Source organism: Rhipicephalus sanguineus, chromosome 7 (genome assembly GCF_013339695.2).
Source record: "Rhipicephalus sanguineus isolate Rsan-2018 chromosome 7, BIME_Rsan_1.4, whole genome shotgun sequence".
Lineage (NCBI taxonomy): Eukaryota > Metazoa > Arthropoda > Arachnida > Ixodida > Ixodidae > Rhipicephalus > Rhipicephalus sanguineus.
The window spans coordinates 23,276,202-23,303,726 of record NC_051182.1 but is presented as its reverse complement, the minus strand read 5'-3'; the positions used below and the strand labels follow the sequence as shown (position 1 = coordinate 23,303,726).

Genomic DNA, 27,525 nt, shown 5'->3' with positions numbered 1-27,525 from the left:
TCGCTTTATTTCCTTTTATTGCGATAGCAATTATGTGGACAGTCTCGGCTGGAAAATGTCCGTCTCCGTCGCCGTCATGCACCGTATATGTATAAGTATGTATATATATACACACACACATATATATAATATATATATATATATATATATATATATATATATATATATATAAAAGCGCCAAAGAAAATTAATTCAGAAAAATGCTTTCGAAGCGCGGAATCGAACCAGGCACCTCTTGCTCCGCAGCGAGTGGCGCTATCCACTACGCCACGAAACGCAGATCCTCCACGTAGCTAACGGCGAGCGTTAGATACATACACTTTACCGCTGGACGGACTCAGAGACGGCAGGCGATAATAAGCGTTTCTTCATTACCAGCGAGATGGCGCTAGCAGCACGACGGGCGCATTTAAAACTCGTCGTCGAGCTCGCTCGCTTCTTATATTTGCGCAGCGAGAACATTGAGGGGCGATCGGAGATCTTTGTTCGTTCGCGTTCGTTCTGCGGTGCCTACGTCACAAAAGTGAGAGGAGGCGCAGCTCTCCCGCCTAGAACCGCCGAGAGGAAGAGAACAGCCAATCGTGAAGCGGAGAGCTTTCCGGAAGTAGACGCGCATCCTGTGACGTCGGCACGAGGACCGTGAAGCGTTTCTCGCCTTTTAATAAATATAATTACTTTACAGAAAATTATTGCTTTTGCTTCTCAAGCTCAAACACTTTTTCAAACAGCAACAGCTTTGAGTGATGATATTTAATAATGTTAGTTTTTTTTTGACGTCGTCGCTAGATGGTGTCGCGAACGCGAAAAAAAAAAAGAAAAGTAGCGGCTGACGCAGTTTCAAAATGTCGTCCCATCGCAACGTCTGCGTTGGTTCTCGGGTGTCTGATCGTCAAAAGGAGCTTCTGCTGGCTTTTGCGAAAGAGCACCCACAGATCGCGACGCTGTCGTGCCCGCTGGAGCCGTCGTTCACGAGGGAGGACCGGGACGACATGTGGCAGGAGCTGGTAGCGCTTTTGAACGAAGTCCCTGCGCGTAACACCACAGCCTTGCCAAACTCCGAGAGCAGCAGAGGTGAGTGCGAGCACAATCGTATTGTGGTCGGTCATCTTACACGTCCCGCTTGTGCTTTACAGCGGCACCGGAGGCGGCCAGATTACGGGCTAACGCGGCCGCGTCGTGCTTGACAGGGACCGCGCGGGTCGACAGTACGCGAGGCCCAGAGTTCGGGTGATTTGAATCGGTAAGCACTGGCTCAGAATATCATTGTTACTTGTATGCTGCGAAATAGTGTGCTCATTTGCTTCGAGCCATTACGCGCTGTCAGTTTTACTTTTTCAAACAATATCGAGTGAATCACCCGGCCGCCGCGTTGGCTGAAGTGCTAACACGTTGTGCCGCTCAGAACAGAAAGCAAAACAGCCACATTTGCGGTGATGACGAAAGAACAGCCGCGAACTATATTTCGAAGCTCATTAGAGCACCCTACGTGTTCCAACCCATTTCTCAGACCCTCGAGTCGACTGAGGTGCGTAGCCATTAGGCTTGCCTCCCTCCACCCCTCTCTCCGAAGTCTGTGTGTCATAGCATGCCGCTGTTGAAACATTCTAAAAAAACATTGCTATTGTCCACTTCCACTCTATACTTCTTATTGCACTCAGTGTGTCAATCAAGAAACTTCTTACTATAACAGGTGAGCCCTGCTCCAGCTGCTGCTGGTGTGGCTGAAGAGGATGTGGCCCAGGATCTTCCCCGTGCCCCAACACGTAAGTTTCACTGATGTTTTTGATTAACTGTAGATGGTGTTACATGCTCACAGGTGATGCTCACGCGTGCAGGCATATGTTTGTGAAGAGATGACATCTGTGGGCATAAAGACAAAAAGCTGCGCAAAAAAAAAATTGGCAAATGGTTGCAGGAGCTAGTTGTATGCATAACTGTCAGATGGAATAAACAGGTGTCCTGCCTTGCAGTTATGGTGAAATGTAGCAAAAAAGTTGCATTGCAAAAATGTTCAACATCTTGAAATGTTTCCCTATTTTGTCAATTGCTTCAAAAGTGAAACTGAAAATGTGCTATTGCTAAATATACTGTTCAAAAAGCAAGCTCGTTATATAACTTTTTCACATAACCATTATACACAAATGCACATGTTTGCACCTGTGTTACACCTGCTTGCTGTGTGTTTTGCATACTGCAGCAGCTAGGGTTTCGGAAGGAGATAGTGTCAGTCATCTCGTAAAGCCGGGCAAACGATTGTGCAGCCCTGAAAAGGGCTGTTTGGTTGCTTCTCATACAGAGGTGGTTATAACCACCTCTGTATGAGGTGGTTATGGTGTGAGATGCGTTTGATGAGATGAGCGAAAATGAATTTCGGCACCGCTTTGGTCTGTCCAAACGAAGTGCGTTGGTTGTGCGGTGAACCAAGCACCATTCATGGATGCCGTTGGGTCAGTGGATTTTCAACAGAGAGGAAATTGTTGCACACACTGAAACTCTTCACGAACATAAGTTTCCAGCGAAGAGTCGGTAGCAGGAAATTTATAGATGATAATGGCAACACATTTCTTGGTTTCCAGCTCATGCCGCAGCTGCGAGATGTGGGCAACCGGCAGGCCAAGGCGCTGGAGTTACTAGCCGCAAACACCAGGCGGCAGGGCCAGGCATCATTGGAAAGCTGTGCCAGGTTCAACTTCTCGGTGACGTGGTCCACGAACTGCAAGGCGTTGGTACCCTCGCCCGGGCCCTCATTGCAGCGGAAGCCACCTGCACAGTGATTTGTAAAGACTAGTTGTACATATATGCAGATTTATTTTGTAGTATACGCACATAGTGCACTGTAGTGTATCTTTATGTTTATAGTGTATACGTGTAGAATATTGTGGCACACTGTACGTTTTCTATCGATTTTTACACATCCCAGAAAAAAAGAAAAGCGTTTGTGAATGGTCTAGGTTGCACAGCAATTTTGAAATATTGCAAGACCAAGAAATAGTTTACGAATACGTGTTCTGTTGCTTAGAAGTGTTTAGACAACAGGATTGGGTACAAACAGAAATCAATAATAGAGGAAGACATATCAGAAACCAACAACTTGCATTTTTTAGCAAGTTCGATTAATACCGGTTCGACTGTGCCTTGTTTTCATGTAATACAATGACTTTCGTGCTGCGAGACGCGTGTGTTGCTGCAGAGGAGCAGCAGGCACTTTGTAATAACTCCATTTGTATATTATAAAAGGAAGGTACTTTTATATTCTTTTTCTTGGCATTAAGTTTAAAGGACCCCTGACACCAAAATTGAAACCTCGAGATCTTTGTGTTGTTTGACTTTCCTGTATACGGGGGCACATCTGACCGATTATTAGTAACGAACGTTGCCTTTAAGATATCTTAATTTGGTTTTAAAGTAAGCGTGAGTGCTCACTTGAGTTGGCTGCACCTTGCGACATCCTCTATCTACGTATGACGTAGATAGAGGCCCCGTGTGATGTTCCAAGTGTAAAGCAAGTGTTGTGGACGTCACAGAAGGTTTGGGGGGTGCACAATACGAGGACTGGCACCCAGGGAGGCCTATTGTTCCGCACCCCTCTGGCTCTGTTGTCTGTTGTCTTGTTGTCTGTTGTCGCGCTTAACAGGTTTAACCCATACCGAGGCACCCACATACTTTCAATCTCTACTGCGCTGGGGCCCCGATTTCAAAACCGCGCTGTCAACGTGCACGTGGTCTTTGACGCTCCCCCGCATGGGGCGCCAGTTTCTTGTGGTTTTTAGGCGGGCGTTTTGAAGTGATGCTAAAATGGTCACAATTAACTACGCTAGAATTAGTTGTACGATACGCTAGAGCATTTACGATTTAATTTAGAGATTACCAGACACAAAGCTACAAATTACAGCCAAAAAGTCACCAACAAAAATTTCGCTGTCAGGGGTCCTTTAAGGGATATTTATTTATTTTGCTTTTTATGTGCACTGCTCGTGATACTTGTAATAAAATTTCAATTCTGACACCACCCACGTTGTTCACTTCATTTACGAGCACGATTCTTGTTGCACTAAAGCTACCGCATGTTGCTGTCCTGATTCAAACAGCTTTTTCAGGTTACCACTTTGGCTGTGAATGGCACAATGTGCCATTCACAGTTGAGCTCTCACTTGTGCTTAGTGTGAAGCGCCATATTTTACAACCTGGTCGAAGTATTTCATCAGCATGGCGTTGTGTGACAAGGGGGCATAGGTCGGCAAACTCACTCGTGAGTCGACTCACTCAGATTCAGATCGAGCTGTGAGTCTAGGTGTGTAATACATTGGTGAGTTCGAGTCCGGTTGAAAAACTTTTAGTGAGCCTGAGTCCAAGTGAATCCGCTTGAGGAAAATTTTGGTAAGTCTGAGTTCGAGTGAGCCCCAAGGGCGAAATATATTTCATGAGTGAGTCAGGGTGAGCTCTACATTTTTTGCCGACCTATGCAAGGGGGTTATTCATTGACAGGAGAACCCTGTATCATTGATATGTGTAGCAAACATGTGAAGTGTAGTAAAAAAAAGAGCCTTTTGTTCATGCCAGTGACAAACACAATGAACAAAGACAAACACGCACCACACAATGCTGCCGAGGTCGTTGCAGGCGGCGGCGTACTCTGCGCAGGTGCTCGGCATGCAGGCCCTGTGGTCCTCGAAACAGGTTCACTACGCGGTTGCGCTGCTGCTGGCTCCCGTTGTGGTGGTGGTGGTAGGTCAGCTGCTGCTGGCAGCAGCTCAGCATCGTCGGTGTCGTCATCATGCCCTTCGAGAACAGGCTCATGTGCCGCCAACGCGATATCGTGCAGAGCTGCACAAGCAGCAATGATGGTGGCTGCTCGATCGGGATTGTAGAGCAAGGTCCGATAACGCTGTAAGCTTTGGAACCTGCTCTTTAGGACCCCGCTGCACCTCTCCACAACAGTGCGCATGGCGGTGTGGGCCTTGTTGTAGTAGTTCTCAGGGGTGCCCGGAGCTGGTCGTCCGGGCAATGGTGTCAGGAGGCACGGTTCTAATGGATAGCTGGAGTCTCCTGCACGAGGGCGGCATGACAGCTGTAGTGATAACGTCTTGAATGTGGCAAGCATTGACAGCACTTACCAAGCAAGCCGCAGTTTTGCTTCCAGGTGCTGACGGAGAGGGCTCCCCCACCATACCCATGAGTCATGACATGACCCCAGGAAACATGGACTGACATCCAGAATCCACAGGTCGGCATCACATGTCTGCAGAATTCAATTCAGTCAAAATTGTACCCATAAAATACCTTCGGTACAATGTTGGCTATTATGTTAAGTCTGCACTGTTACTGTTAAAACACAGTTAAAACTATGAACAAATCATCGACAGGGTAGGACTTGTACCATAAGTTCTAACACGCGGACAATGCAGTGTCAAAGGGTAGTCTGCATGTTTACTGCTTGGAACAACCCATCTTCCAGCCAGCAAAGCTGCTGTATGTTTAAGGCAATGTATCACAAATACCTACAACATGAAAAACTTGCGACTGAAAAACGGGTTATGAAACAATGCATATTTAATGTACGTGTATTGATCCATGTAACGTCCATCACGACAATGAACAATAAGGACATAATACGGCACATTCTGGGAGCGCTAATCTTAACAAATACAAATCGAGAATCAAGCTTCGGGTACACATGGCGAACGAGCAACGGTAATATTATGCACTGTGCAGGCCGCTGAACCAACGTGTACTCCGCGTCACATGATTTCATCGCTTATCCTAAGCGAAGTGCCCTGAAACGAACCAATTCTCGTTCTGGATAGATCGAAAATACCGCTCCCACTATACTCAGTTGCAACAGCCTCAGTAAAGCGGAAATTTTAAGCGATATAAATGAAACAATTCGCTACGCATAGAATGCATGAATAATACTCACGATCATGGTGTTGAATGCGTAGAATCCCTTCCGCGACATGTAATGCGTCGTGTCCGCGGAGCTCAGGCCATGGGGCTTCTGGATGGCGATGAGCGTACCATCCACGCACCCGACCACAACGGGAATCCGCTCGAGCCGCGCGAACGCCGCCTTTGTTCGCTCTTCGAGTCTGTGGTCTCCGGAAAAGGCCACCCACCGTTTTTGCCCGCGACAACAGTAATGGCGTGTTCCTGACGGACGACTGCGACAGGCCGATGAATTCCTCGCTGCCGACAGCTCGCTGGAAGCATCCGATCGCAAAAAAATCTCAGCGCGCACAACACCTTCCGCTCTGTTGAAATCCCACTGGTTCGTTGGCACCCGATGACGGGGTTGAGTTCGTCGCACAACCAACGTACAGCACGTTTCGAGAAACGAAAGCGACGCTGGAATTCACACTCGCCATCTCTTCAAACGCATTTCGCACCTCCTACCATTCTGCATCTGCTTCGAGAAACGCCAACGTAGCAGGGAAGCACCGTTGCAAGCGCCATTTTCTCAAAATCAGCTGTTGCGGCAGCCGCAACCGCCGCATCACTCCATATACATGCCGTGCGACGCCATTGTTCGCGCGAGAGAACGCGAGCGAACGGGCTCGCTCTCCGTTCACTTTTAGCAGACGACATGCTCGTTATGACGCGGCATGACGTCACCAAAAAAGAAAACATCAAGGAAAAAAAGAAATGGCCACGCCCCTTAGAGTGGCGTGAGTTGTCCGGCTTCAGCCAATCGCGTGCGATCATCAGAACGAACGCGAACGAACGGCGCAGAACAGAGATCTCCGATCGCCCCCTTGCTCTTCCGTTGTCTGCTCGCGCGGTTTTCTCGCGGTGAGGGGAAGAGGAATGTTTCACGCTTTCACCGTGATGTCCGCTCTCATGTTACCGAGCGTACGAAAGTCACTCGAGCTGAAGGGACGCCGCTAAACGAACAAACAGAAGATGAGCGCGAACTATCAAGTGTCACAGCTCGACAGTTGAAGCACGCTAGTTTCCTTCGCTGCTTCGGCCGCCTTTGCAACAGGAACGCTGTTCAAACTGAGAGTATCCATTGGCGAGCCTCACTTCGTATAGCATTAATTTCTTGCTATCGCATTCAATGCTTCGCCCTTGCGGCGAAACTGTGACTTTTCTATCTCTTCCTTGCCGTAGTGATTATCAGCAACTAACAAAACAACCCTGCCTACAGTCTTTTGTTTATTGGCCCAACTACAGAAAATTAAATGTACAAAACATCATTGTATCACTAACATAAGTATTACTTCACAGAACTCGTGCTGAGCAGAAAAGAAAACTTTTTCCGTCAGTGACAATGGTGCCTGACTGACGCATGCGTCACCCATTCTTTTGATATGGAATGCTTCTATCACCTGTCGAGTGACCTTGCATTTGTGTGACGAGAAGGCTTTCGTCACGACAGTGCTCTTTCGACACGACAGTGCTCTTTAGACACAGAGATCAAACGACACGGGAACTTGTGGAAGCTTTCTACATTAAAAAAGAAGGAGAGTCCTGCGTCAGCCAAACATCTGTTTCTTTACACGAAAAAGAAGTAAACTTAATCAGTCGTATGTTTGCTTGATCTTTTGATGCTCTTGAGCAGTCTCTTCACGGTATAAAAGCCTTTTTCTATTTTTCTATGTTTCGATTTTTTCTTATGGTCCTTTGCCCGCTCCTCTGCGCATGTTCTTGATGCTTATCATTTGTGTATAAATAATCTGCATATGCCTAATAAACCACAGTTGAGAGTCAGCGCTTGTTCTGTGTATACATTTCGTCGTCCCGTCCGTCTGCGCGCTGTTTTTTGCCCATTAAGCCTTTCGTATCTGAAAACACTGGAAAACAACCACACGTGCAGCAGTGCGACGCGAGATGTGACTAGACTGACTAGTGACTAGATTACCCCCTTTTTGTTTTTGCTTTTGCACACTTCTTTCCTTGTCTTTCGTTGTTCTTCTTGTTCTCTTGGATGATCTCTTCAAATAACTTTTTAAGTTGCGAGTCAGCGCTCGTCCTGTGTGATTGTTCCTTCTTAGTCTCTGTCTTTTAGCGCTGCTTCAAGGATGCCTTTGTACTAACTAGCGCAACTTTCTATCTTATTTTTTCCATTCGTCGGGTCAACGCTGCGGATGTCAGTTTTTCTTAACGCTATCTCATTTAAATTACCAAGGTCTGTTCTCGCCGTTCCTGGGTAGATATAAACTGTCAATCACCTGTGGCGCATACCCGTACACTGGGACTCGTGGTAAACGGGTATGTGCCACACGTGTCTGGAGGAAAGGGTTTGACGACGTACGCGACAGGATTTGCACGTTATTGATTTCATGACCCGACAGACATACTCGTCAAATCCTCTTACCCTCCCATGCCAATTTTGGTCTACACCAAGTTAAAGAGGCGATCATGAGAGAGAGAGAACAAGGATGAAAGAAAGGCAGGGAGGTTAACCAGGGCTGAGCCCGGTAGGCTACACTGCACTGGGGAAGGGGGGAGGAGGAATAAAAGTTAGAGAGAGTAGGAGAGAAAAGTCACTGTTGCCGTCGACGTAACGGCAGTTCTGCGCTTTACATCACAGGCGGTGAGTCGGTCCCGTGGCTGAAACTAGAGCAGCGCATTCGTTGCTTTATTTAACTTGTATGCGCGGTCCCAAGCAACCAAAGTCTTGTAGACGGCGAAGCCATGGTGGCGCTGCTAGTGTTCTCAAGCAATAGGTTTCTGAAGGCTTGCGAGAACTGGAGTGATGGTGTCCAGCAGTTGCAACACGCTTCGAGCTATCGGTGTCTGCATCTTGCTCAGGAGCACTCGAATAGCACTCACTAGGGTGTTGACCATGCCGACAACTTGTCTTTCTTCGTCCGTCAGTTCATGAGGTACCGATGAAGTGTCCCTTACTGTCGAAGTCTGATGTCGCTCATCAGGTGCATGCAGCTTTGGGAGTTTAGGCCAAGCGTCAGCTGCATTGCTGGTATAAGCGTCATTGTTCATAGACACGGCTGCGTTTGGTCTGGGTGGTAGAAAGTGGCCCACTTTTAGGCGTGACGGGAGTGATTCGCCCTTAAATATAATGCCTACGCATCGTGACGTCCCAATACGACATACACTTATTATAATGGTGTCTCCTTACGCAGGCTTGATTAGGACTGGTAGGTCGGTGTTGGTCATGGCTTCGTCATCATAAATTACACCAGTGATCCCTTCTTTGCCCAACGGTATTTGAGAGGGGACTTCCATTCCATTAAGTTCTGTGACTTCGCAGTGTGTCCAGTGCAGTCACGTGATTGACGTCAATCGCTAGGATGTTCTTGAGGCTGTTCACTCTGACCTCCTTTATTTCATTTGGAACCAGTTCACCCAGATGTAGGCGGCTAGACACAGACAGACAGACAGACAGACAGACAGACAGACAGACAGACAGACAGACAGACAGACAGACAGATAGATAGATAGATAGATAGATAGATAGATAGATAGATAGATAGATAGATAGATAGATAGATAGATAGATAGATAGATAGATAGATAGATAGATAGATAGATAGATAGATAGATAGATAGATAGATAGATAGATAGATAGATAGATAGATAGATAGACACGCTGATTGTAGCAAAGGTTCGCTAAGATATGCGTCGCATTTACAAACTACTAAATGTCGACGTTTCAATGCAGTATTTTAGCGACACCATCTTGTGAAGGGTTGGCGATTTCGAAGTCCTGCACGTATTCATGCAAAAAAAAGCGGTACACGTTTACATGGAAACGGAAAAGCAGAGCGCAGAAAGCTCTACTTCAACTAGTTACGCAGAAATACTGGCGTTTCCTTTTTGTTAGAAGTAGGTACCTAATTGGCTCTATCGCGCAACACCATTTATACTGTACAATAGGCAGAACACAAGCTAAACGCGTACAAATAAAATAAGAAAAAAACATCCAGCACTGTGCAAAAGGCGGCTGTCACCGCAGGCCAGCACCCCATTGATTGGCAGGTTGCGCTTCTCTCGCTCGTAATAGGAGCATTAGGCCGGCTTCGTCCATTAATATGGTAATGGAGGGCGTATTTATCACAATTAGCGAGGTGCCGTTGCGTACATCTGGATGCTTACGGCGGACCGCCTATCCACACTAACGCGGTGTTTTGTTAAATACACAAGAACACTGCCTTGTTTGCTACACATTGCGGAAACAAATTTTACAGCAATATGCCTACTCCTTCCAGTACACACACAAAAAACGCCACTTTACGGTGATCTCACCTTCATGCTCAGGCGAGGTCTGCGCCGCCACAGCCAGTGGCGCTGGCTGAATCTAAATTCACTCTGCGTTCACGCCCAGAGCGGTCATGGCGCCGAGCAGTGTCTGCGTGTCATGTTGTCGTGCAACACACGTTGCCTCCCTCGTCGCAGCGTGTAATCGAATCGTGTAGGCTTACCGTCGTCCTTGAATAAGCTAATACATCCAATAGAGATAGATCTCTGTAAACTAATCGTCTCGTCCTTTCCCTAACCCCGCAAGACCAACCTATAGCTTCAAAAACCTAGTTTAAGTGCGTTATGCAATTTGCGATAAGATTTATTATCAAATATGTTACTTATTATTCTGCATTTATTAATTTTAAATCTACTGTAGCGAAGCCTTAGAATTCTATAATGGGTCGTCCTCTCCAGCGCATTCTAGTGGGTAGTCTTCTTCGGCTCCTTTCTGAAAGAACGCCGCTCGTGCTGGGAGTCGGTGCTCCGCCTTGACTGTCGCCATTGCGCATTGTGACCGAGTGCCTTCCAATAAACATCTTTACATATTTTGCGACCAGCATGGCTTCACAAGTTTTTGCGATCAGCGTGGCTTCACCCTGCTGCTCGGCACAAACCCTCGCACTGTGGCAGAGGTAATCACGCTCCGTCAAAGCTACGAGGAGTTGCGCCGGCAGCGGTTGATGACCCGTCGCCCTCCATCACGCGACGCAGATCTCGCTGGCTTGTCGGCCATTTATGACCACTCCGCCTTGTACGCCGAAATCAAGTCATTCGTGCGCGAAGAACTTTCTCGGCAGGTCTCTCTTCTAGCCTTTCCTCACTCGCAGCATCTTGAACAGCCATCAAGCACACTTCTGCCTCTCCTCCGCTGAGCGATTGAGCAGAAAATTGCGGAGGTCATCCCAGAATACCACCAGCCCCCTCCGGTTCCTGCAAGCTGCAGCCAGGCCGCCCCAAGCGATCCCTGTGGCTGCCACACTTGGTTACGTCAAAGCCGTCACCAGACCTCAGGCCTTCCGAGCGGGTGTGCCGCCTGCATACGCCGACGTCATTCATAGGCCACGAGTGGAACCTACCATGCAGACATATCAGCAGCCGCCCCGACCATCGCGTGTTGCGACATGGATGGGACCTACCCCAGCGCACTGGCGCACTTCCGGCAACGGCCGCATCTCCTTTGCGTGCGGCTGCGCCAGACAAGTGGCACACTTATGCAATCTCGTGCAGCCGCCTCTAGTCGCATCAACCGTCCCGAGCCAGACAAGCCGCCCATATTACGACCTACTGCTGCCTATATCACCGACGTCACGCCCAGCTCCATCTAGCCGCCGTTACCGTCTCCATGACGCCGCCCACTGTCGCCGATGCGGCCACATCCGGTCGGACGTGGCCATTAAAACTAGCAGTCACAGTCAACGAAGCAAGGGCTGCGACGCTATCGAACGGCCGAAGCCCTCAGCGAAGCCCATCGAACGTAGTAGACCTTTTTGTGGACGTTGTTTGCGCATACGCCCTTGCAGGCACAGGAGCCGCCGTACCCGTTATGGACGCAAAACTTATCCGATTAGTACGAAAACTGACATCGCCACTTTCCGGGCTCTACCTTGGCACAGCTAGCGCCCAATGTTATAATCCTACAGCAGTATGCACAGCCCGCGTCACCATTCAGGACTTTCTGTACGCCGTCGAATACATCGTAATTTCTGCATGCTCTCACGACGTCATCTTGGGATGGAATATTCTCTCCCGCCACAACGCCGTAATTCACTGCGCACCAGCCGAAATAGAACTCTCACCGCTCTCAGATTTGACGCCGGCAGAGAGTCCATCGGCTTTGAGCAAGATACGGATCAAAGACGAGAGTGAAGTGCCTCCCAACTCGTCAACAGCTGTGTCAGTCTACTGCGCCGGTCCCTCCGACACCTTTTCGCTCCTTTTACCACCTGACTGCGTTTGCACTTGGGAAAGGCTTGCTGGTGCGATTTGTGACCATGGAAGTCACTCAGGGCCAACAAACACCGCTAGCTTTGTTACCAACACATCCCCGTACACTGTTAAGTAGACGCGAGGGAATCGCTCGGCAGACTGGAACCCCTCGAAGACGCACAAGTTATGGACGCACGCGATGACACACATTGTTCTTGTTCCAGGGCGGTCAGTGCTGTGTCCACGTGTGATTCGTCACGCGCTGATGTTCTTCGTTCCTTCATTGGTGACAACCTTACGCTGGTCCAGCATTCCCAGCTTCTGTGCCTGTTGGAAGAATTTCGTTCTTCTTTCTTCGTCACTCAAACTTCTCTCGGCCGCACGTACACTGTTACGCATCGCATTGACACTGGCGCACAACCGCCACTGCGGCAATATCCATATCGTGTATCACCCGCAGGCCATCGTGTAGTTAATGAGCAAGTCGACGACATGCTTCGACGCGATGTTATTAAATCCTCAAACAGCCCCTGGTTGTCTCCTGTCGATCTTGTAGCGACGAAGAACGGTCCTGTACGGTTCTGTGTGGATTACCATGACTAAAGAAGATCACTCACAAGGACGTTTATCCACTACCGCGAACAGCCGACGCGATCGACAGCCTGCAAGGAGCAAAATTCTTTTCATCTCTCGATTAGCGCTCAGGGTACTGGCAAGTACCCATGACTGATGGTGCTCGACCGAAGACAGCTTTTGTCACGCCCGACGGCTTGTACGAATTCAACGTCATGCCGTTTGGACTGTGTAATGCGCCCGTCACCTTTGGGCGCATGATGGATACCGTTCTATGCAACTTGAAATGACACACGTGCTTATGCTACTTCGACGACGTCGTCGTTTTCGCTCCGGACTTCTCCACACATCTTCAACGTCTGTGGAATGTTTTGACGCGTTTGAGGAACGCCAGTCTACAAGTAAATCTAAAGATGTGCCGATTTGCAGCACGGCAGCTGACAATACTAGGCTACGTCGTGTCCACGGACGGAATTCTCCCTGATCCAGCCGTGGCCGTGGCCACGGCCACGGCCACGGCTGGGTCAGGGGATCCCTACGGGCCGTGGCCGAGTTCCCCAAACCTACGTCCGTCAAAGAACTGCGCAGTTTTGTAGGACTGTGTCCTACTTTCGGCGCTTCAATCGAAACTTCGCCACTATCGTATCGCCGCTGACGAAGCTCCTTGAAAGTAACGGGCCCCATCAATTCGTGCTTGTCAAAGTGCGACGACGCGTTTGCAAAGTTCCGTCGTTTGTTGACGTCTCCTCCCATACTACGCATCTACGACCCTACGGTCCCTACAGCCCCTACGGTACACACGGACGCTAGCGGTGTTGGCCTCGGCGCTGCCCTAGCGCAGCGCAAGCCAGGGTTCCCTGAATACGTTGCGACATATGAAAGTCGTACGCGTACTAAAGCCGAGACCAATTACACCGTCACGGACAAAGAATTCCTGGCGATCATCTGGGCCCTTACGAAATTCCGACCTTATTTGTATGGTCGACTATTTGATGTTACCGACCAGCATTCACTATGCTCATGGAGGAAGGAAAGATAAGGAGAGGCCCTGACGTCACATTCGTGAAGCCTCCGCCGCATCCCGAACGCCCGCATTGCCTCCTAGCGAAGGAGCAGCGAGACATTTCGCGATTTCCGGCGCGTCGTTTGCAAGCGCATGCGCGCATCAAGCGAGTCGCGAAACTTTTGCAGCCTTTTTTTTTGCTTGTTTTTCGCCGTGCAAGCGGCGCAGTCGATTCACGCATGCTGCTCCTTCTGTGTGTTCGTTAGGAAAGCTACGCAATGCCCAGCTGTTGCGTATACCCTGTGCAAATCGCGTGCACTGCGGACTGTACCGGGCATAGAGTTTCTTATATTATTGTAAGAAACTCTAAGGTACCGGGTGTCACTTTTCATGTGTACGTACACATTCGGTTCATTACTGATCACTAAGGCATGGTATTTGCATGCGGAGCTCTCGGATGTGCGCTCTGTTGCTTCTTACTCGTTGTGTCAACTCGGAACACACGTGAAATTTTGTTTTTGGCGTGTGACGCGCCGTACATACCATGCGCTGAAGGCATCGCACGTTTTAGAGGCTGTGTCGTTCAAACAGAAGGGCAATAAACTTTTGGCGGTGTGCGCTCGCTGCGTGCTTGTGTTGTGTGCGCACTGGAATTAGAAACTTTGCGTGCACGATCGCGTATACAATACAGCGCGGTGTCTTCTTTTCTATGTGAAGTTACGTCAACTATAGGTTGGCGTTGCGCTGAATAGCTACTGCGCTCACTCCATATGCACTAGCAAAGAACCGCTAATCGGGAAATAGTTCTGGAAATCGGGCTACGAGAAAGGAAAAGAAAGGCCTAACGCCCAGCAGAACGCGTAAGTCACTGCTAGGTGCGCTCGAATACGATAAGGCAGGGGCTGAATGTTTTTGATTACGGCACGTACCGGTACTCTCTGTACTGTTGCACAAAAACGCTCCACGAACAGTTTCTGCACGCAGCGCTCGGGCCTGCCACGCACGAACAGCCTGGTAAACGCCTGCTTGCAACATTTTATTGCGTGCGAACCGCACAATACGCGCTAAGTTTACGCCGGGACTACAGATCCGAGCAGAAGCCAACCACCGCGGAGAGCACGCCGCGGAGCGTCTGCTGTTTTGTTTGCCCCATACCGGTTTGTTTGCCCCATAAATCTGACGTCACTTCCGCCACACTTTTCGCAGTGCATTGGGATACGATAGGGCCTCTCCTTAGTTTTTCCTTCCTCCATGACTATGCTGGTTGTCGTCATTTAAGATCCCTCAGGTCGTCTCGCCCGTTGGGCACTTCACCTGCAAGACAATGATATCCGCGTGCTGTACCGCAAAGGACGCCAGCATGCCAGGGGCATAGCCAGAAATTTTTTTTCGGGAGGGGAGGGGAAGGTTCAACCATACATTATGTAAGTTTGTAAGTGCGTTTGTATGTGTGCGTGTATATATACGCAAGCAAAATTGTGTGCGTTTGAACCCCCCCAACCCGCTCCCACTTGGCTACGCCCCTGCAGCATGCTGACGCCAACGCCCTCTCGCCCCCCCCCCCTCCTCTTTGTCTGACGACAGTGCCCACTGCTCAGTATGTCACCTAGCCGTTTCTTTCATTGACATTCTCAAAATCGCTACCGAACAGCCCAAGGATCGATGGATCGCCTCGCTGACAGACTTGCTCACTGATTCATCGCCAATACCAAACACCCGCGCGTTGCGTCGTCAAGCCCACCATTTCGACATTAGCGACGGCCTATTTCACCGACGCAATCACAACACCGACGGCCGCCAGTGGTTACCATTAATACCCCGCAGTCTGCGTTTTGAAATATGCTAGTCGTTCCACTTTGATCTGCAGTGCGTGCAGTCTAGAGTATCTAAAAATTACCATCGCAAACGACCACGGTTCTATTGGCGAGGAATGTACCGCTAAGTGCAGAATTTCGTTCGCTCCTGCCTCGATTGCCAGCGCCGAAAAACTTCAACGCACCTGTCTCCAGCCGGTCTACAACCACTGCCTTGCCCTACCCGAGCGCTTGAGCACGTTGACATCGATTTGTACGGGTCGCTTCCTCTTACGTCGGCTGGCAACGAGGCCGTTAACAAGGATATTCGCGGTGACACCACCACTTCTGCACCCACGTTCCTTCGGAGCGCTCCTATGGCTCTCGGGCCAGACCAGTACAACTGGTCTCTCTTCAAAACTACCGCCAAAATACCAAGGCCCCTACCGTATCGTCGGACGCACATCCCCGGCTAACTATCTCATCCAACCCATTGAACCATCTTGGCACATGCGCCGTCAAAGGCGCGACATTGTCAACGTGGAGCGCCTCAAGACCTACCATGACCCGCTCATAGCGACAAGCTGTTAGGTCGCCGGGCGGCTCCCTTTTCGTACCCAGCGTAATTGTAGCGAAGCCTCGGAACTCTGTAATGGATCGTCCTGTTCGGCTCCTTTCTGAAAGAACGCCGCTCCTGCTGGCAGTCGGTGCTCCGTCTTGACTGTCGCCGTTGCGCATTGTCGCCGAGTACCGCCCAACACCAAGCCTGTATTAACTTTGTATCAAGTTTGTATTATATGCATCAACTTTTGCCGCCGCACCCCTCTTCAATGTACGACTGTACCTCGAGGGTATGTTAAGCAAATAAATAAATACATACACACATCAATGCATAAAAATGCAGAACTTAATTGGCAAAGAGATTGCGTGCATTGTTGGCGCTGCAGGGGTATTTGATCTATTTATAATTCTCTGGTATACCCGCTGTGCTATCTTAGCAGGTGCGGTTTCACTGCCCGGCCACGGTGGCCGCAATTCGAAGGTAGGCAAATTGCAAGAACATTCGAGCTGCACGCTACGGCACTGCAGATAGTCATATTTAACAAGGAGTCCTAAACAATGGCCTGCCCCATAACAACAGCGTGGTTTTGGCATGGAAAAAAAGCCAAATTTAGCGAATTACTTTGTGTATACATTCAGTGCATGTTGCTGATACGGAATGAATGGGCAGTCTACTTTCAGACTATTTGCGCAGAATCTTCTCATCACTTCGTCTGCATCGCACTGCGTCCGATTCACACACACAAAAGAAAATAAGTCATTATAGAGGACATAAATACTGATCAATGTTAAAGCAGTGCATTCCTTGCAGATGACGACTACCCAGACGACAAGCCTTTCCCCTGCACGACTATAAACAAAGTCATAGCCAGCGAGAACCTCTGCGACACATACATGGATTGCGGTAGTAACCAAGGCTCGCCGGACGAGGGCCATGCTATTTGTGGTAAGTTTTTTGCCGAACATACTTAATTATACCACCATGCTTCGATGTCGTTTTCACCATGTTTACCATGAACGCGGACATACAATCGATTCGTAAAAAACGTGGAAGAATCAACACACTATAGAGCTCATTGTGGATATTATTTTTTTGCATGCTTGTTCTCTTTTTATTATTGTCGCACAACTTTATTACTCTTTAACGATGAAAAATATAGTAAGGTAACTGATGCACACTACCCAAGCCATCACATAAAATATTGCTGCGGTAGTAACAATTAATTACGATAAAACAATCATTCATTGCGGTATTAGATTTCTGTAAATTTGATACACGAGAAGTAATTCTCTTGTGTGATTTAAGCAGCCATATTCACATCAGGGACATATATATCTTAAGATGAGAGGCTCGCCGAATTGAAAGTTATGCTACAACCCAGAAATCGGCTTGGCGCAAGGGGCGGCTGGCATTGCCGCTCCGATTTAAAGGAATTTCTGAAAGTATATTTTTCGATAGTAGTGCGTAACATCTGTTTTCTTCCTGCCCTAACCAAGGTGTTTGAAATTTGGCGAGTAAGGCATAAACATTAAGTGGGAAGCAGCGCTACAAAAGGAACAAAACGGCGAAAAATAGTAGTACGAAGACTTAAAGACACAAAGAGAAAGGGACGCATTAGAGCCCAATTGATAGTGCGAGAAAACGGAGTTGAGAAAATGAACAGAAATACTGTCAAGGAAAGTTGAGAACATAATGCTAAGTGTAGGGCAGTCACTCGCGTATTTATAGACAATATGACAGCTGCCCAGGTAAATGCAGTCTGTAAGGAGTGGATCTAGACAGCTTCAGGGCCACTTTCAGGTCCCAGGGGGGAAGGGTTTGACTTTCTCAGAGTGCGAATGTCCGGAATTCACCGTTGTTTTATTCTCCTCACAAGGTGACTCTGTTCTCACGTGTAAAATATTTGACAAGTGTAGGTCAAATATACTGTGCTTATGACGACGCAACACTTACGTAATACACCTGACAAGGTCTCTCACACAGCTTGTGGCAAATGGTTGTTCATTTTCTGAGCGGAAGCCCAACTCCTTTGTCTATTATTTTATCGTCCAGCATCGATTAGCACATACAAATTCTTAGTAGTTTGTTAAGTCTGTTGCTTCTACCATACCAAATTAACGTCTTCGTTCTCTAGCAGGTGTCTGATATTTCTCGTTCCTTTTATGAACAGTAATTGCCCCATAGTGTGGCCACCCGTAGAATTTATTCCCAACTGGCAAATGTTGTATCTGATTTCTCTGTTGTTTTTTTGTGCCGGTCAGCTCCGAACTCCCTCTTGAATCAGAACAAGAACCTTTACATGGAGCTCTTCTCACCGACGGCCGATTCTGTGTCGCTGCGCTGGCTGCCTGCTGCCGGCGACAGTGGTTACCCCTACCTGGTCGCCGGATATATAATCACTGCACGATCGGGCGACTGGACGCGTCGCCTGGAAGTTGGCAGCGAAGAAACAACTGCCGTCGTCACGGGACTGGTTCCCTGGAGTCAATACCGGCTCATCTTGAGACCATTCTTTACGGCCGATGGTGACCCGCGAAGTCTGCGCAAGTACGGCTCCCCTCAACATCAGGAGTTCAGCACAAAAGTGGGCGGTGAGGATTTAAACGTTTTCCTTGCTTCGCACTGGCGTACTCTTGTCGACCAAAATAATAGCTCTATCACAAAAGAAGAGCAGGCGACGCGCACCAGCGCTGACCAGCAATCAGAATGTCTGTTTCAAAGAGCTGCAATTTCTCAGCAATGCTCACTTTGCCAACACAATGCTCTCTATGAAACCTCCCCCATCCTGTTTGCAAACAAACTGTTTGCAACGTCCCCTTCTCTCATAATGCCGACGATATTGCATGTAATGACCATCTGTGCCGCCCTGTCACTTCACAGTTCATGCTGAACTTACATGATAACTTAAAGGTACGTTAGAGCATAGCTTATCTGCAAACGAATTTACAGCTTGCCCGCATTCCAGTTTCTCAGAATACAAAGTAAGCTTTCTACACGATTACTTCAAAGTGCACTTTTAAAGCTAACACCTTAAAGTTTTCTGCCAGACGCGAAATTGGCCGACAAAGTCTTAACTGAGGATATACATCAAGGTCCACTGGCACACGCTTCCATAGTACACGCGCTTCTTGCAAGATGCATGCCTGGGCCACGACTAGTTCTCGCAAAGCATATGGAACACGAAGTGTGCGTTTGTCGGACGCCTCCTAATAGATAAAACAGTTCATTAAATAATTACGAAACACAATATACCTTCCACACGTTCCGCTGACCTACACATTTCGCCGTCCTTGTATTCAAATACAAAGTAACGTAATTTTAAATGTGAGAGGCACCATATGCATAAAATATAGCATCTATGAAGAAGAGAAAAGCGAGATTAGGCATCTTCAGTATTTTTTATTAATCTACGCACTTAAGTCTGCTCCGCAAAGTGGACTTTAAGTTACCCTTATTTCTCGAAAGATGTAGCGGCTACATCATACTGCGACCATTAAAACGTGACAAAACACACTCATAAAACTTCTAGTCTCACTAAAAGCGTTGTCGTAAAATGCGAAGGTGTCCGGAAGAGGCAATCTATTCACCGTAAGCTCAGATGCATTCTAACAATATTCACATAACGAACAGAAAACCCGCTGCGTGAGCTCACAAGGAAAGGTCATGTGTCGTAACTCCAGAAATAACCAAATACGTAAACGACTATACCGTGATCTTTAAAGAACAGTGCATAATGATGTGTCATTTCCTTAATTTCTGGGATCTTTTTTTTTCTTCTTGTGCGCTTCGTAGCGCTTTTTCCACGTGAATTCTTTCCATTCTAACCACTCTTTGTGTGGTAAGTGCACGGGTCTTCAGTGCTGTTGTACATTAATGAAGCCGATCGGTTTCGAAAAAAAAAAAATCTATGCCTCCTTATAATGTCCCACTTACGTACCTTCATTGGGCGGAATCTTGTTAAGCCCACCGTATTTACACTGGTTTAACTATTTGCAGTTCCCAGCGTGCCGAGGGACCTGAAAGTAAAAGAGACGAAGGAAGGCGTTGCCAAACTCAACTGGGAGGCTCCGAAGAATCCGGCAGGTCCAATAAGCGGGTACACGGTAACCTGGAACTGCAACAATGTCAACAACACCCAATCTACTGAAAATTCCAACATCTTAATCTCAGGCAAGTACAAAAAATCTGCCTTCAGTTTTTTGCGCAAAAGAAAAAAAAACATAGGAGCCCGTTCCCTATCGGGAAAATGGGGGCAAGCGAAGCTTCGAGTGTGCCAGCTTGAAATAAGGCTGAAACATGGGCTAGTTGATCGAACTTCATAATGGAACGGCAGCGCAACCACACAGGGACTGAAGAAAGAAGGTACACGAAACCCAGCGTTGTGTTTTGTGTACCCTCTTTCTTCAGTCCAAGTGTGGTTGCGCTGCCGTTCCGTTATGCGTGCTTTCGTACTATTTTTCTTTTACTCTTCCTTCCTATTTATCGCATTCTGCAATGCTCTCTCCTAACTTTTGCCTTTGTCGACGCCGGTCATTGGATCTTCACCCACATGCTTAGCAGTGCAACAGTTCTGTTGCTACAGGCAAAAACTATGGTCATGCGTGGCGCAATGAAATGCTGCAATGGAATGGAATCTGGCAACGTGAAATGCCGAGTGACCTCGACAGAAGATGACATTTCCATATCAGAACCCTCTGATCGGCGACAAGCCCAAGATCTAGAGACCGTCAATTTTTAACAAACGGCTCATAAAAATACGCCTGCTGCCGGCACACCTTCGAGGTACTCATTTGTGCACACCCGCATGTCTGTACAACGACCAGCGCCGGGATTTTTGCGAGCCAAGCCACTACCGAAATCTGACATTCATGGAAACTTCCCTTTAAAAACACGCTATTTGGCTATGGATGCCATATATAGAATGCGCCTCCATCTTCATGTACAATGTAAAGAGAACCAGCGTGCATAGGCTTCGGCATATGCAGGAACGGGCGATGCAGGCCATACTGGATGATGCAGGCTCACATGAAAAAGTTATACCGTAGTGACTAACTACGACTCTAAGTCATGGTAAATATAATGTCTTAATGAAGCTGCTTTGGTAATGATCCCACGCATACGTGCTGACTTAGGTTCTAATACATCACGGCTAAAAGTGATATTGCGTTGTTCCTTATGCTTCAATCGTCAGCGCTCGCTGGCTATTCTGTGGTCTCAAGTTAGAGCATTTATTAATACATGCAGTGCCATGCGTTAGTGCGCATTAGTTTTCATATGTACATTGCGTTGCCGAAACGACCTTGTTTAAAACGGAGAAAGTGAAAGCCTGCCTAAATAGTACAACCGCTCAGTTCTTGTTCATTCGCATTTAGGGGGACAATGTGGTTATTTAAAGAGAAAGGAGGGCAAGCGAAGTTATCAAGGTGTTTTTGCCGTGGAAGGCTGCTCATGCCGCTAGAAAATTCAAAGCTGCAGGAATAATTAAAATCTACTGTATTTGTTTGCTCTGCCATATAAGGCACGAGGGGAAGACATGAAGTTGGGTAGGCAGGTGAAATTAAGAAGTTCTCGGGCGTAGCGTGGCCGCACGGGACCGGGTTTATTGACGGAACATGGGAGGCCTTTGCCCAGTAGTAGGCGCAGTCAGGCTGATGATGACGAAGGAGATGATGATGATGATAGTGAAATTGAAGTAAAACTTGAGGCATGGCCCTCATGTTTTGGAAGCGGAAGCGTGGATGGACACAAAAGAGAGCAAGTGGAGCGAATTCGAGCTCCTAACTTGAGTCGCAGCCCGAATCAAGGCCATCCTTTTCACAACATTAAGTTCCATTGTTGATGCAGAAACGTTTCTGATGGTGTAGTCATCAGCCGTCTTTAATCAATCTTTTCGGTAATTATCTCGCTCTGAAGGGACATGTGTGATTGAACATTACAATTATTCTACATTTAGAATTTTGCAGGCTTATATGCTAGAAATGCAAGCAACATGCAAATTGCAACGGTCATCGTAGTGGTTTCACCGCGATAGCTCGCAGTCGTCGCTTGTCGATACCATTTTGACTCTGCACACACCCGTCCGCCGTTTTTTAATATTCATTACCTTGTCGCGACTTCTGTTATGTTCGTTGGTGCCTGCCTGCAATCACCAAGAGTAATATTGCGAGAGCAATTATATGGACAGTCTCGGCTGGTTTGTGCCGTCGCCATCGTCATGCGCCGTATATGTATAAGACTGTATATATATATTATATATATATATAAAAGTTAAAAGTTCCAAAGAAAGATAATTCACAAAAATGCTTCCGAAGCGCGGAATCGAACCAGCGACTTCTCGCTTCCCAGCGCGTGGTGCTAACCACTACGCCACAAAGCGCAGATCCTTCAGGTAGCTAACGGCGAGCGTTATGTACACACCCTTTACCGCTGGCAGGACTCAGAGATGGCAGGCGCTTATAAGCGTTTCTTCATTACCAGCGAGATGGCGCGAGCAGCGCAACGGGCGCATTTAAAAGTCGTCGGCCTGCTCGCTAGCTTCTTCTAATATTTGCGCAGGGAGAACCTTGCCCTTCCGCTGTCTGCTCGCGCGGTAGTTGCTGCTGGGGGACAGATTTTTCTGCAGCGTAGCAGCGCGTCCATCACGGGCCGCTTTTCTTGCTATTGCATTCATTGCTTCGCCCTTGCGGCGAAACTCTGACTTTTATCGCCCCACACCAGTTTAGTGAAACAAGAACCTTCTCTGCAGAATGCACGGTGTCGTCGAAGTAACTTCACGTGCTGTAGGCATTGCGCTATTTGTACTTTAGGGTTGAAACGTCAGATTTGTGGCTTGCGCGTTCTTTGTTTCAAACGTTTCTTAATGCTCCAGGAAGCACGATACCCGCTCGAGGATTTACGTGTTCTCGGCAAATAATTTAATATTGCATCTGAGAAGAGGTTTATTGGCGTTGGTTTCCTGTGGTGACTCTATGAATGAACACAACGAGTCAGGGCAGAGCACCGTCCAGAAAGATGAGAGCGACCAGCAGCGCGAGGTGAGCGAGCCGAAAAAAAAACCCAGCACGCCGAGCGTTGGCGATGCTGCTGACCGGCGACGCGTCTTCTTCTTCACACATCACTTATGTGTACTGCTTTCGGTTTCCGTTTCTGAGCACCGTGAAGGGTCACTGTCTGGGAAACTTGGTCACGTGGGACCACCGAGCTGTGACACAGGCAGTGCCGCATCATCTGCTCTCGCAAACACGCGCGAGCAACCGTCCGGATGCCTTGAACACTGGAGCACGGTAAATGTCACCTTCGCAGGTTAACCCGACTATGGGAAGCACTTAGCCAAATAATGCAAGCAAGCTTGGCTAGTTCGGACATATGATGAGAAGAACGAGCGACTGTCGGTTCGCAACCGATGCTCTCTATAGACCGTTGCATCGGGCGAGGAGGACAGGACTGGAAACCAGCGCTTTCCTCCTTTCTGGTTCGTGCGGCGACGGCGCGGAGTGTGCGGGCTGGTGCTTCCGTGAGTGGCGTTTTCGAACAATTTTGGCGTGCTTTATGACGACCTGCGGATTTTGTTCTCTATTATTGCGATGTCAGCCAGCAAGAGGTCAACGGGAAACCACTGTGCCATTTTTGGTTGTTCTAACAACTACTGGAAAAAGGAAACTGCTGTCTGAATAAGTATGCGACGTGCATAAGCAAACGCGGAGTGTCTGCGGTTGCAAACTCTTCAAGGTAGTACACCGTCTGTGTTACGTTACAGCTTTTAAATAGACAAGTGCCGCAATATATGCGGAATTCCCAGCGTTCCATGCAGACAAATGCCAATCGAATATGGCCAGATTTGCGAACAAACATAAGCGGTCAAGTACGGCCATGTCCGCTAATGTGCAAAACGTCTAAGTACCAGTCGAGCAGCCACCCGAGTCGTTTTCCCTTCGTTTTCTTATTATATTTTAATATGATGTGTTTGGTCAAACAATTAGCTTCGTAGCTCGGCTCAACTCGGTGATCGCTGCAGTTGATGTATACCGGCATTAGTACGGACGAGAAATCCCTCACTTTGCAGCGTGGTAACCGGCATCATACATTTGATTATTGCTCCGTACCAGCTTCGTAAAACCCGAACATTCAATGAACACTACATGAAAATGACGTGGCGAGATCTTTGTATTGAGGTTGCAACCTCCCTAAGACAGCGGGGTGTATCGTATACGATGAGCAATATGAAAGCCGAATAGTAAAAAAAAAGAAAGAATTCCGCCGCTTTTTGCGTAGAACAACTACCTCAAGAAGACAGATTTTTACGTGGTCAAGAACGGTGTCTGACAAGTCGCGCAATGATATACAATATAGTTAATTCTCTTCTAAGCGCGATACAAAAAACACGTTGTTACGCTTGTCTAGTGTTTATTGTACTGCCAATTTTACTGCTTAGCTTTGAGAACGACAGCAAGAATTTCACAAGAACAGTACATCTGGTATACGAAGTCATAAAAAAAAAAACAAAAAACAAGAAGGAAAAACAACGCGAATCACCTCCGATGCCGATCAAAGGCTCGAGCCCGGGCGCGCTTCGTGTCTCTTCGGCAGAAGAAACTCTCTAACCATCTTCATCGTATCGCCGCCGAAATCCAGTCAAGTATCACGACTCTTAAACGAAAAAAGAAAAAGAAGCGCGCAACATTAGCATCGTTTTTATGTACCAGCACTTCCCTGTAAACAGCTCTAACTTCGTCCACACCGGTGGGAAATAAACGAGCGAGTAATAAGCGGTGACTTAAAAGTTGAGAAACAAGATGGGCACCTGTTAGTGAGCAACAACACATGCCGCGCCATGAAAACGAGACTGCGTGCTAACGCACGACCGCGTGTACGAGCGGTAGTCGGTGCAACAGCATAAACACACCGTGAATGAAAAAAAAATAACTAAAAGATTACAGTCTAAGAAAAAAATTGGTTGTATACCCAAGGGTAAGGGAACTTGCTTGACCTCCTAGTACGAGTCCGAATATTTGAGGTGGTTTTCCAACAGACATTACCGAAAATATGTGACATCCACCACTTGCGACACGTTCGGGACACCGTATATTAACATCATCGACCCTCAACGGATCAAACCTTTTCAAGACGTCTCACAGACTCCTTTCCTACGTAGACCGCACCTCTTGATACGAAATTCAGCGAGCCAGAACGAAAAAAAACCGACTGCAACTGCAGCCGCACGCATGCCTTCCATACAAACGCGGAGCTTCGCACATGCCAGTGGGTTGCCAGACCAGAGACGGCGCCGCCAGCTAGGCAATATGGCGGCGCCCAGTAAAAAAGGTCTATAGGGTTGCCCGATTCGGCGGCTCTGTAGTTCACTGCTCATCGCACGTCACTTTGACGTAGTATGACGTCACTAAAGTTTTCCTCACGCTTCCCACACAGTGACGTCGGTGTCAGTCGCGCTAGCGATGCGTGTCGGGAGCGGGAACGAGTATCCACTCTTTGGAAGCAAATTAAAATACATTTTAAACGTTTGTTGTGTACAACACACGTGTCGAGTGTCCGTGCATACAAAAAAAGCCTGCAGCAGGCTTTTTTAGCCTCAAGATTTGGCGCCTTAGCCTCTTCAAGTTTTTGCTTGCACGTGGCACTTAGTCATTAATACGAAATACTCGGTTTCTCCAAAGTTTGATCGGTCTACCCATGTCAATAAGTGTATGACGTGTCCTTATTTTTTCTTACAGGCCTGACAGCCGAGTTACACGGATGCACCTTTAAAGTCGGCGCCTTCAACAAGCTCGAAGACGGCACAACCTTGAGTGGAAGCGACATTCAACTTTCAATAGACTAGTCGCTGGTAGAGCTCGGCAGCTGCATGTTGCGCAAGGTTTTCGTACACCCAGTGCGTCCCGTGCATATTTCTCACAGACATATAGGCAAATTTGCATAGACAATAGCATACTTTACCTTCTGCATTATCGTAGTCGTTGAGGTGTCGAGCGCCCAAGGGCGCGGGTTCAATTGACGGCCAAGGGGGTCGCATTTTTCTAAGAACCAAAGGAAAAACAGCTATGTACGTAGACAGGCGCATATGAACGAACCCCCTGTATTTAGTAGCATTTCTCAAGCCTTTGCTATGGCATGCCTTATAACTATGTTGATTTTTGGCCCATAATACCCCAGACTTTCTTCTTTGTTCAAATTTCCTTCAAATCTGTTTTTCGACACAGTGCCTCTCTATAGATAGTGTGGTTCCCAACATGGAAACCTGTATAAAATTAGCAAGCCGACCACAACTCGGCCCGTATTCATTAAACTGTCAAATGACTGGTCTTCGTGTAAAAAAAAAGAACTTCAGATGCGCATGTGATGGTTCACTCAAAAAAAGAAAACAATGGTATACACAGAGTACCTTGCTCAGCAGTAAAAAGAAAGAAGTTTTTTCTATCATTTGCCGGTGCCCGCCGCCTATGTTTTGGCATGCGCAGCGTCACAAATTACTGAAGTTTCCTATAAAAAGAGTTGCAGTGCAACGCATTTATTTTTTTGTAAATATGGGCTGTGTCCTGCTACCTCTGAACGATACAAGTATTAAAAGTAAGTAGATTGCATCCATTTCTGATGTTTATATGTAGCAATGCATGTGCATTTTGTTTTTTTTAGCCATCCGCTCGCACTGAAGAGAGCCTTCAACTACTGTATTTTCCAAATAAATGGCTATGCTATTCTATGTCACTGCGGGCTATTGCAACGCTTACTTATTCCTTGCGACCACCAGCACTGCAGGAACATTGCTCTAAACGCTACGGAACATCAAACAAATGCTACTGAATGAATCAGCTCTCAACTTTGTGAATTCATTACCATGGTAAAAAAAGGCGCCATTTTAAGACATACACTAACATGGACCATTTGGTGACTGGCTTGATGAAGCATGGTCCAATTGGCCATTATGACGATGGGACAGGGAAAGAGCACACTTAAGCTTCATTCTGACAAAAACAATTCACTAACACACCGAAACAAAAATTCCAAACGAAATATGGTGAGCCTGAAAATAAATTTTCCGATAAATCTTTTTGTAAGCTGAGAATTCTGTGGGATTAATTCCTACTCATTTCAATCACCAACCAAATAAGCAGGACTGTGCAAAGATAGCTCTGACGGCCCGACTGACTGACGCTAATTACAGCTGGGTGGTATTTTTCCTGCAACTGCGTCTTCAATAAAATAGAGAAGCACTAGCAGTAGCAATATTATTTGACGGGTTTATGCAATAAAGTCAATGCTTACACTCATCGGCCCCCGCTTTTAGGTTACAAAATCTTAGACGCTGGTTGATCAGTCATACTTCCAATAAAACTCACTAGGGCGACTCTTGTCGCTATGATAGAGGTCGTACAAATGAAAACGCAATTTTGCGTTATGGGCCAGTGTTCGAGAATAATGAACACATGATCATTCCCCCTAGACAAATAAT

At 47.5% G+C, this 27,525-nt stretch overlaps 2 protein-coding genes and 1 long non-coding RNA gene across 15 annotated transcripts in view; 2 read left to right on the top strand and 1 right to left on the bottom strand.

The window, feature by feature from the left end:
- The window catches only part of LOC119398546 (uncharacterized), a 172,034-nt gene extending 145,260 nt beyond the window's left edge, over nt 1-26,774 (top strand). For all 13 annotated transcript variants that reach the window (XM_049417656.1, XM_049417651.1, XM_049417646.1 and 10 more), the window contains 4 exons: nt 16,872-17,006; nt 18,323-18,652; nt 20,058-20,231; nt 25,790-26,774. In XM_049417656.1, the coding sequence (XP_049273613.1) occupies nt 16,872-17,006; nt 18,323-18,652; nt 20,058-20,231; nt 25,790-25,896 (746 nt within the window). In that variant the 3' untranslated portion in view covers nt 25,897-26,774. The remainder of the gene's footprint in view (nt 1-16,871; nt 17,007-18,322; nt 18,653-20,057; nt 20,232-25,789) is intronic.
- On the top strand, nt 857-2,680 carry LOC125759251 (uncharacterized). Its single transcript, XR_007416820.1, has 4 exons — nt 857-1,071; nt 1,134-1,240; nt 1,691-1,763; nt 2,577-2,680. It is a non-coding gene; the product is annotated as an uncharacterized LOC125759251 (long non-coding RNA).
- LOC125759250 (uncharacterized) lies at nt 2,340-6,484 on the bottom strand. Its single transcript, XM_049417658.1, has 4 exons — nt 5,918-6,484; nt 5,115-5,239; nt 4,594-5,046; nt 2,340-2,763 (listed from the first exon to the last, which is right to left on the bottom strand). The coding sequence occupies exons 2-4, from the start codon at nt 5,230-5,232 to the stop codon at nt 2,432-2,434; spliced, it is 903 nt and encodes a 300-aa protein (XP_049273615.1). The 5' UTR covers nt 5,233-5,239; nt 5,918-6,484; the 3' UTR covers nt 2,340-2,431.
- Nucleotides 26,775-27,525: the final 751 nt, after the last annotated feature.

Bases quoted from the DNA above. Each gene is read 5' to 3' on its own strand.
- LOC125759250 (XM_049417658.1), bottom strand. From the start codon at position 5,232: ATGCCGACCTGTGGATTCTGGATGTCAGTCCATGTTTCCTGGGGTCAT. The intron at 5,047-5,114 runs GTAAGTGCTGTC...GCCCTCGTGCAG, and splicing joins GCAAAACTGCGGCTTGCTTG to GAGACTCCAGCTATCCATTA. The intron at 2,764-4,593 runs GTGCGTGTTTGT...ATCACTGTGCAG, and splicing joins GACCTCGGCAGCATTGTGTG to GTGGCTTCCGCTGCAATGAG.